The 10,701-nt window shown below is 40.4% G+C and overlaps 1 protein-coding gene across 1 annotated transcript in view; it reads left to right on the top strand.

Moving 5' to 3' along the window:
* Nucleotides 1–2,801: 2,801 nt before the first annotated feature.
* The window catches only part of LOC310942681 (DDB1- and CUL4-associated factor 1-like), a gene marked incomplete at its 5' end in the record, with an annotated part of 33,608 nt that continues 25,708 nt past the window's right edge, over nucleotides 2,802–10,701 (top strand). Inside the window, 11 exons of the mRNA XM_083908097.1 lie at nucleotides 2,802–2,959; nucleotides 3,073–3,149; nucleotides 3,323–3,396; nucleotides 5,247–5,360; nucleotides 5,478–5,615; nucleotides 6,335–6,481; nucleotides 6,611–6,898; nucleotides 8,312–8,413; nucleotides 8,511–8,669; nucleotides 9,704–9,883; nucleotides 9,980–10,086. Of these exons, the coding sequence (XP_083764223.1) occupies nucleotides 2,802–2,959; nucleotides 3,073–3,149; nucleotides 3,323–3,396; nucleotides 5,247–5,360; nucleotides 5,478–5,615; nucleotides 6,335–6,481; nucleotides 6,611–6,898; nucleotides 8,312–8,413; nucleotides 8,511–8,669; nucleotides 9,704–9,883; nucleotides 9,980–10,086 (1,544 nt within the window). The remainder of the gene's footprint in view (nucleotides 2,960–3,072; nucleotides 3,150–3,322; nucleotides 3,397–5,246; nucleotides 5,361–5,477; nucleotides 5,616–6,334; nucleotides 6,482–6,610; nucleotides 6,899–8,311; nucleotides 8,414–8,510; nucleotides 8,670–9,703; nucleotides 9,884–9,979; nucleotides 10,087–10,701) is intronic.

The following is a 10,701-nucleotide window of genomic DNA, read 5'->3' as shown; positions in this document are numbered from 1 at the left end:
CATAACGGTGAGCCGCTAAGTCATAACAGTGAGATGTCGTCAAAACAGTGATAAGCTAAGTCATAATAGTGAGCTACTAAGTCAATAGTGAGCCACTAAGTCATAATGGTGAGATGCTAAATGATAACAGTGAGCTGCTAAGTCATAATAGTGAGCTAAGTCATAACAATGACATGCTAAGTCATAATAACAGTGTCATAATCCTCAAAACATACACTAAAAAGTATGTATTACATAAAAATATTACTATTGTTTAAACATAAACACACGAACAAACACATGTTTATATCGTATGTAAGTTTTCATATTGAATATTTCCAGATTTTATTTGCGTATTTCATGTGAAGAAGTGATGAACTGTCCTGGCGGCATCGCCCCCCCCCCCCCCCCCCCCGTCGCCATTTTGAACCACAAGTCCCATGATGCCGTTCGCCCCGTGACGTCATCTATCGGTGCCCGCTGCTCGGTGACGCAGCGTGCAGCTGCCGGGAGAAGTTTGAAAAATAAACGTGAAACTTTTTCTTCTTCTTCTTTTCTTTTTTTTTTTAGAAGAAGACGTTTGACCTGAATCCCGGAATCTACGATTTGTTTTCGCACGCGACGCGGAAGGAGTTCGCGCGCAGGTGAGTTAGCGTTTTATTACAAACGAGAGAAGAAGAAGAAGAAGAAGAAGAAGAAGAAGCTAAAGCTGTGACATGAGGCGACGGTGTGGTGTCAACGGTGTGCTGTCCTTCACCTCAACACACACACACACACACGATATATGAACTAGCTACGTGGTTTTAGCGAAGTTGTGCTAGCTGTCTTCTTTTTTACCGCGTTAGCTCAAACACAAACACACACACACACACTCGAACACTCATGTGTCCGCGAGACACAGCTGTCTTGACACCAACTGGGTTAGAGTTACGATATGTACGATGTACGATATCACCGCGTATCGCGATAACGGAATCGTAATGATTTGTGTTTATAGGTAATAATCGCACAATTCCGTTTTTTTTTCTAAACGATGGCAAATATCAAACACTGTCTCCGATGTGGCAATGTACGATATTGCCGCATATCGCGGTGGAAATAAATCACCGTGATATGTATATATATAACCCTAACCCATCACATCAAGGTTCTAAAAACAATAATTTGTAATAATTGTCCCGACTTTCGTCTTCACACTGTCTCCGATGTCTCAACTCGAAATGGGACAATGTACGATATTATTGTGTATCGCGATAAACGAAATGCAATGATTGTGTTTTTAAGTAATAATTGCCCAATCCTGTTTTTTTTTTTTTTTTTTTAACGATGGAAAATAGCAGACACTGTCTCCGATGTCGCAATGTACGATATTGCCGCATATCGCGATAACGGAATCGCAATGATTTGTGTTTATAGGTAATAATCGCACAATCCCATTTTTTTTATAAACGATGGCAAATATCAGGCACTGTCTCCGATGTGGCAATGTACGATATTGCCGCATATCGCGGTGGAAATAAATCACGTTTCGAAGTCAAAAAGTTACGATTTATCACGGTTCTAAGAACAACAATGCGTTCATAATTTCTAATAATTGTCCCGACTTTCATCTTCACACCGTCTCCGATGTCTCAACTCGAAATGGTTCAATGTACGATATCACCGCGTATCGCGATAACGGAATCGCAATGATTTGTGTTTATATCTAATAATCGCACAATGCCGTTTTTTAAAAAAAGATGGCAAATGGCAGACACCGACTCCGATGTCGCAATGTACGATATTTCCGCATATCGCAGTGGAAAAAATTAAATAAGTCACGATTTAAGTAAAAAAGTCAAGATTTACCACGGTTATTAGAACAAAAATTTGTAATAATTGTGCCTAATTTCGTCTTCACCCCGTCGCCGATGTCTTAGCTCGAAATGGGACAATGTACGATATTACCGCGTATCGCGATAACGAAATCGCAATGATTTGTGTTTATAGGTAATAATCGCACAATGCCGTTTAAAAAAAAAAAACAACAAAAAAACAAATGATGGCAAATAGCAGACACCGTCTCCCATGTCGCAATGTACGATATTTCCACATATCGCAGTGGAAAAAATAAATAAGTCACGATTTAAGTCAAAGTCAAGATTTATCAAGTTTCTAAGAACCAAAATTTGTAATAATTGTCCCTACTTTCGTCTTCACGCCGTCTCCGATGTCTCAACTCGAAATGGGACAATGTACGATATTACCGCGTATCGCGATAAACAATTGCAATAATTTGCGGTAATGAATAATCATTATGACGGGGACGTTTCGACCTCTTTGTCTCGTCCCGACACTGTCTCTGATGCCTCCGCTAAGAGTGGGACAATGTACGATATTATCACGCATCGCAATTGCGGTGATTTGTGTTAACAAATAATAGTGCTGTGCAATAGGTTAACGCGCGACGAGTTCCCATGACGACTGACCGGAAAAATACGGGCGTGACGTCATGTTTACATGCCGCGACACCGGAGTCCAGGCACCGTTTACCAGTTAGCTCCGTTAGCTCCTTTTAGCGCAGTTAGCGTTAGCCTACAGTGGAACTGGAGCGGTCTGTTTATTAAAGGAAAAGAGCAGCGCTAACAAATAACCAGCGTACCTGTGTTACTGCGTATGTGTGCGTCTGTTTTTAAAGGTTAGCGTTAACTTTAGAGACTCGTTTTAACGATCGGGGTGAACGCGCGTCTTTTTTCCGGTCGGTCGTCATGGAAACGCGTCGTGCGTTGTTTTTTTTTTTGTAAATGATCAATTGTTTGGTCGAATGTCGATTATTTTCAGTGATGTCTTCACCGGGAGAAGAGACAACGGCCGCCGCCGCCGCCAATTCGTCGGCTGCGACGGTTGCCGTGGATACCAAAGCTGATCTGACCAAGCTGTTGGACGAGTGGAAAGAGGCGCGGCGAGGCGCCACGGAGACGCTGGTGTCCGTCCTCACGAGGTCAGTGTCGTCGTTGTTGTTGTTGTTGTTGTTGTTGTTGTCGTGACGTGGTGATGTCGTACGTTTCCCGATAACAACACGACTCTTCCTGTCCTGTTTTTATTTCCCTGCAGAATCTCTGAGCTGATTGAAAGGGAAACGGCAGAAAGTCACAAAGCAGATCCCGATCCGTTTGACGACCGTCATCCAGGTTTTCACACTTTTCTTTTTTAGCCTTTTTCGATTTTGAACCGTGAAGCAGAACCTTCTGAAAACACATAACGACATAAAGAGATTTACCTGTCGCATTTCTACCGACTGACACTCGCGTCCGCGTCAGTGATGGTTGTTTGAGATTCTCTTTGTGTCGTCGTGTCGCTGCAGGTCGATCGGACCCAGAGGGCATGCTGGGAAAACTCCTGAACGCCATCTTCATGAACAATGACTTCACTGATGCCGTAAGAACTCGTTTTTATTCTACATGAGGAACAAATGTGCTTCATCTGCCCAGACGGGTTGTGGTGAAAGGAAAATCATCAACTTGACTTTAACAAAATGTCCTTAACTTTCACAAATTGTCCTTAACTTTCACAAAATGTCCTTAACTTTCCCAGAATGTCCTAACTTTCCCAGAATTTCCTTAACTTTCCCAGAATGTCCTTAACTTTCTCAAAATGTCCTCAAAATGCCCTTAACTTTCCCAGAATATCCTTAACTTTCACAAATTGTCCTTAACTTTCCCAGAATGTCCTAACTTTCCCAGAATTTCCTTAACTTTCCCAGAATGTCCTTAACTTTCACAAAATGTCCTTAACTTTAACAAAATGTCCTTAACTTTCACAAAATGCCCTTTTCACAAAATGTCCTTAACTTTCACAAATTGTCCTTAACTTTAACAAAATGTCCTTAACTTTCACAAAATGCCCTTTTCACAAAATGTCCTTAACTTTCACAAATTGTCCTTAACTTTCCCAGAATTTCCTTAACTTTCCCAGAATGTCCTTAACTTTCTCAAAATGTCCTCAAAATGCCCTTAACTTTCCCAGAATATCCTTAACTTTCACAAATTGTCCTTATCTTTCCCAGAATGTCCTAACTTTCCCAGAATTTCCTTAACTTTCCCAGAATGTCCTTAACTTTCACAAAATGTCCTTAACTTTAACAAAATGTCCTTAACTTTCACAAATTGTCCTTAACTTTCACAAAATGTCCTTAACTTTCACAAAATGCCCTTTTCACAAAATGTCCTTAACTTTCACAAATTGTCCTTAACTTTCACAAAATGTCCTTAACTTTCCCAGAATTTCCTTAACTTTCCCAGAATGTCCTTAACTTTCTCAAAATGTCCTCAAAATGCCCTTAACTTTCCCAGAATATCCTTAACTTTCACAAATTGTCCTTAACTTTCCCAGAATGTCCTAACTTTCCCAGAATTTCCTTAACTTTCCCAGAATGTCCTTAACTTTCACAAAATGTCCTTAACTTTAACAAAATGTCCTTAACTTTCACAAAATGCCCTTTTCACAAAATGTCCTTAACTTTCACAAATTGTCCTTAACTTTAACAAAATGTCCTTAACTTTCACAAAATGCCCTTTTCACAAAATGTCCTTAACTTTCACAAATTGTCCTTAACTTTCCCAGAATTTCCTTAACTTTCCCAGAATGTCCTTAACTTTCTCAAAATGTCCTCAAAATGCCCTTAACTTTCCCAGAATATCCTTAACTTTCACAAATTGTCCTTATCTTTCCCAGAATGTCCTAACTTTCCCAGAATTTCCTTAACTTTCCCAGAATGTCCTTAACTTTCACAAAATGTCCTTAACTTTAACAAAATGTCCTTAACTTTCACAAATTGTCCTTAACTTTCACAAAATGTCCTTAACTTTCACAAAATGCCCTTTTCACAAAATGTCCTTAACTTTCACAAATTGTCCTTAACTTTCACAAAATGTCCTTAACTTTCCCAGAATTTCCTTAACTTTCCCAGAATGTCCTTAACTTTCTCAAAATGTCCTCAAAATGCCCTTAACTTTCCCAGAATATCCTTAACTTTCACAAAATGTCCTTAACCTTCCCAGAGTGTCCTTAACTTTCCCAGAATGCCCTTAACCTTCCCAGAAACACGAGGTGTCAGCACAGGGAAAATTCTGTTCTCCCTTTGAACAGAAATGTGCTTCATCTGCCTAGACGGGTTGTGGTGAAAGGAAAATCATAACAGGAGACATCGCTCATTCAGAAGCAGAACCACAAACACTGTCTTCAACAGTGTTTGTGGGTGTAAATAAAGATGATGTTGTTGTTTTCAGCTGTTGGACACGTACATCATGAACAGCAGAGAGCTGAGCGTCAAAATGGCCGCCTGTCGTCTTCTTCTGGACATCATGCCGGGTCTGGAGACGATAGTCATCTTCAAAGAGAAGGTAGAAAAACAACAACTGAGAGTGATGAAGAAGAACTGTGGATGTTTAGAGGATAAAACAGAAAGTGTGTGTGTGTGTGTGTGTGTCTGTGTGTCTGTGTCTGTGTCTGTGTGTCAGGAGGGCGTGGTGGAGAAACTCTACAGCTTCGCCCGTGAAGCCGAACGACCGCTGTGCGTCTACGCTACAGGACTTCTGGCCAGAGCCATGAGCAACCAGGAGGTGGCAGCAAGCTACAAACAGGAGAACTCCCAACTGGTGAGAGACACACACACACACGCCTTATCTTAACCCTTAACCTAAATCTAACTATTTTACGGATTTACAGAACATGAGCACCAGACAAAAGCCCTTAACTTTCACAAAATGCCCTTAACTTTCACAGGAAGTCCTTAACTTTAACAAAAAGCCCTTAACTTTCACAGGAAGTCCTTAACTTTAACAAAAAGCCCTTAACTTTCACATCATTTCCTTAACTTTCACAGAAATCCCTCAACTTTCACAATGTCCTTAACTTTCACAAAAATGTCTTAACTTTCACAGAATGTCCTTAACTTTAACAAAAAGCCCTCAACTTTCACAGAATGTCCTTAACTTTAACAGAATGTCCTTAACGTTCACAGAATGTCCTTAACTTTCACAGAAAGCCCTTAACTTTCACAGAATGTCCTTAACTTTAACAAAAAGCCCTTTACTTTCAAAGAATGTCCTTAACATTCACAAAAATCCCTTAACTTTCACTAAAAGCCTTTAACTTTCACAGAATGTCCTTAACGTTCACAAAAAGTCCTCATGTTCATAAAATGTCCCTAACTTTCACAGAAGGCCCTTAACCCTACAATAATCCCTTAACTTGCAGAAAAAGCCCTTAACTTTCACCAGCATCAGCTGATAATATTAAGAATGTGTATATGAACGTGTATCAGAGCAGTTTACGATGAACTCCTGGTTCTAACGTCGTCTCTCGTTGCCCTCAGGTTCCGATCATGATCCGGCGTCTGCATGAGCTGCAGTTAGAGGACGCTAAGAATCGCTGTCTCACTGAGACGCACCAGAATCTACCTCAGGACTCTCAGGTGGAAAACACACAGACCTCAAACATCTCAACGGACCTGCAAGACCAGGCGGAGGAGGACGAGGAGGATCAGGAGAACCAGGAGAACCAGGAGGACTTGATGGAGGACAGAGAGGCAAACGGAGCCAAACCTTCACCTGACTCTGTGGACCAAGCAAACCAAGACCTGGATGTGAAGCGAGGAGGAGGGAGGAGACGGACGGTGAAGGAGAACGGGAGGAAGGCCAAGCAGAAGCTCAACTTCACCTCCTCCTCCTCCTCTCACAGGGCAGAGGAGGAGGAGGAGGAGGAGGAGGAGGAGGAGACGGAGAAGAGCAACGGCACCGATCAGCCAATCGGCAGCACTTCCTGGTCGGAGATGAGCTCGATGGTGATTGGCTCTGATTACTGCCTGTCACCGCTCAGCCCGGCCATGGAGCAGAGGCTAATCCTGCAATATCTGACGCCGCTGGGAGAATACCAAGAGGTGAGACACACAAACGAGAGAATAACAAGAGGTGAGACACACAAACGAGAGAATAACAAGAGGTGAGACACACAAACGAGAGAATAACAAGAGGTGAGACACACAAACGAGAGAATAACAAGAGGTGAGACACACAAACCAAACAACACCAATAGGTGAGACACACAAACGAGAGAAAACCAAGAGGTGAGACACACAAACGAGAGAATAACAAGAGGTGAGACACACAAACCAAACAACACCAATAGGTGAGACACACAAACGAGAGAAAACCAAGAGGTGAGACACACAAACGAGAGAATAACAAGAGGTGAGACACACAAACGAGAGAATAACAAGAGGTGAGACACACAAACCAAACAACACCAATAGGTGAGACACACAAACGAGAGAAAACCAAGAGGTGAGACACACAAACGAGAGAATAACAAGAGGTGAGACACACAAACCAAACAACACCAATAGGTGAGACACACAAACGAGAGAAAACCAAGAGGTGAGACACACAAACGAGAGAATAACAAGAGGTGAGACACACAAACCAAACAACACCAAGAGGTGAGACACACAAACCAAACAACACCAATAGGTGAGACACACAAACGAGAGAAAACCAAGAGGTGAGACACACAAACCAAACAATACCAAGAGGTGAGACACACAAACCAAACGATACCAAGAGGTGAGACACACAAACCAAACAACACCAAGAGGTAAGACACACAAACCAAACGATACCAATAGGTGAGACACACAAACCAGACAACACCAATAGGTGAGACACACAAACCAAACAACACCAATAGGTATTTCAAAAAATTCCAAAATCTACTTAAATTTCCAAAATTATCATTATAATTCCAAAATCTACTTAAATTCTCAAAATTCTACTTAAATTTCCAAAATCTACATACATTTTTAAAATTCTACTAATAATTCCCAAATCTACTTATAATTTCAAAATTCTACTTTCCAAAGTCTACTTATAATTTCAAAATCTATAATTCCAAAATCTACTTAAAGTTCCAAAATTCTACTTCAATTTTCAAAATCTACTTACTTTTTCAAAATTCTACTTCAATGTCCAAAAATCTACTTATAATTTAAAATATTAAATTTCTCAAATTCTACTAATAATTCCCAAATCTACTTATAATTTACAAAATTCTACTTCAATTTCCAAAATCTACTTCAATTTTCAAAATTCTACTTATAATTTAAAATATTAAATTTCCCAAATTCTTCTAATAATTCCCAAATCTACTTATAATTCTAAAATCTATGTAAAGTTCCAAATGCACTGATTACACTGTAGAAAAGGACTGATACTGATAAACTGTGTGATGGAAAAATCCTCAGGTGAGTTTTTCATGTGACTAATCACTCTGACCTCTGACCTCTGTCCTGTTTCAGTTGCTGGCCATCTTCATGCAGCTGGACACGCGCTCACTGCTGATGAACTACATCGACCTCACGCAGACCAGGAACGTGCAGCTGATCTTCGATGCTCTCCAGGTGAAGACTTAAGTGAACCTGCGACCCAACCATTATTGTTCCGAGGATTGTAATAAAACCACTGAATGCTACGTTGTTTTCTTCTTCCTGTCCTCAGTATCTAGCCTCGCTGATCCTCCACAAGAAGTTTGCGGCCGAGTTCATCGCTCATGGAGGCGTTCAGAAGCTTCTGGAGATCCCGAGGCCTTCGATGGCGTCGACCGGAGTCTCCCTCTGTCTGTACTATCTGGCCTACAACCAAGACGCCATGGAGAGAGTGAGTCTATCTATCTATCTATCTATCTATCTATCTATCTATCTATCTATCTATCTATCTATCTATCTATCTATCTATCTATCTATCTATCTATCTATCAATCATGCTAGTTAGCTTTTGAGCTAGAATCTATTTATCTATCGTGCTAGTTAGCTTGTGAGCTAGAATCTATCTATCTATCTATCTATCTATCTATCTATCTATCTATCTATCTATCTATCTATCTATCTATCTATCTATCTATCTATCTATCGTGCTTAGCTTGCTAGTTAGCTTGTTAGCGAGAATCTATCTATCTAGCTTGCTAGCTTGCTAGTTAGCTTGTGAGCGAGAATCTATCTATCTAGCTTGCTAGTTAGCTTGTGAGCTAGTATCTATCTATCTATCTATCTATCTATCTATCTATCTATCTATCTATCTATCTATCTATCTAGCTTGTGAGCGAGAATCTATCTATCTAGCTTGCTAGTTAGTTTGTGAGCTAGTATCTATCTATCAATCATGCTCGTGAGCTAGAATCTATTTATCTAGCTTGCTAGTAAGCTTGTGAGCTAGAATCTATATGTCTGGCTATCGTTCTAGTTAGCTTGTGAGCTAGAATCTATTTATTCATCTAGCTTGCTCGTTAGCTTGTGAGGTAGTATCTATCGATCTATCTATCTAACGTGCTAGTTAGCTTTTGAGCTAGTATCTATCTATCTCGCTAGTAAGCTTATGAGCTAGAATCTATCTATCATGCTAGTTAGCGTGTGAGCTAGAATCTATCGCTCTATCATCATGTGACAGTGCATGTAGGGGGCGTGGCCTCAGTAACCCTGCAGTAAGTCGTGTGTGTGCTATGGAATATCATTGTAACTGTATTTGCATCAAAATGTTATATTTTAAATTATATTATTTCACAACAAAATTAAACTGAACATTCTGACAAATTTCCCACTCGTTCCCATGGAAAGTTTCCAATTTGTGAAAACTCACAGAAGACCAAACAGAAGAAAAAGGTGACATTAATTGTTGTGTTGATGTTGTGTTTGCAGGTGTGTATGCTCCCTGACGACGTGCTGTCACAGATGGTTTCCTACGCTCTGTGGCTGCTGGAGTCGTCGCACACCTCCGGTGTTTGCCACGCCACCATGTTCTTCTCCATCTCCTTCTCCTTCAGAGCCGTGCTGCAGCTCTTCGACCAACAGGACGGCCTGCGCAGACTCGTCAACCTGGTCGGTGTGGCGTCACTGTGTCATGGACGTGTGTTTGTTTGTTTGTTTGTTTGTTTGTTTGTTTAAAGCGTGTAAACCCTCCGTCTGTCTCTGTAGATCAGCACGCTGGAGATCCTCAACATGGAGGACGAGGCCGTCATGAGCGACGACCAGGTGTTTGCTGACCGACAGGCGGCCAAACACACCTGCATGGCCCTGCGCAGGTGTGTGTTAATAAGAGTTACTTCTATCTATCTATCTATCTATCTATCTATCTATCTATCTATCTATCTATCTATCTATCTATCTATCTATCTATCTATCTATCTATCTATCTATCATGCTAGTTAGCTTTTGAGCTTGAATCTGTCTATCTGTCGTGCTAGTTAGCTTGTGAGCTAGAATCTATCTATCTAGCTTGCTGGTTAGCTTGTGAGCTAGTGTTTATCTATCTATCTATCTATCTATCTATCTATCTATCTATCTATCTATCTATCTATCTATCTATCTATCTATCTATCTATCTATCTATCTATCTATCTATCGTGCTAGTTAGCTTGTGAACTATAATATATCTATCTAGCTTGCTGGTTAGCTTGTGAGCTAGAATCTATCTATCGTGCTTGTGAGCTATAATCTATCTATCTATCTATCTATCTATCTATCTAGATGTGAGCGAGAATCTATCTCTCTTGCTAGTTAGCTAGAATCTATCTATCTATCTATCTATCTATCTATCTATCTATCTATCTATCTATCTATCTATCTATCTATCTATCTATCTATTGTGCTAGTTAGCTTGTGAGCTAGAATCTATCTATCTATCATGCTAGTTAGCT

The sequence above is a fragment of the Microchirus variegatus genome, assembly GCF_963457635.1.
Source record: "Microchirus variegatus genome assembly, chromosome: 21".
In the NCBI taxonomy this organism is placed as follows: domain Eukaryota; kingdom Metazoa; phylum Chordata; class Actinopteri; order Pleuronectiformes; family Soleidae; genus Microchirus; species Microchirus variegatus.
Note: the sequence above shows the minus strand (reverse complement) of the source record. Positions and strands in the feature narration are given on the sequence as shown.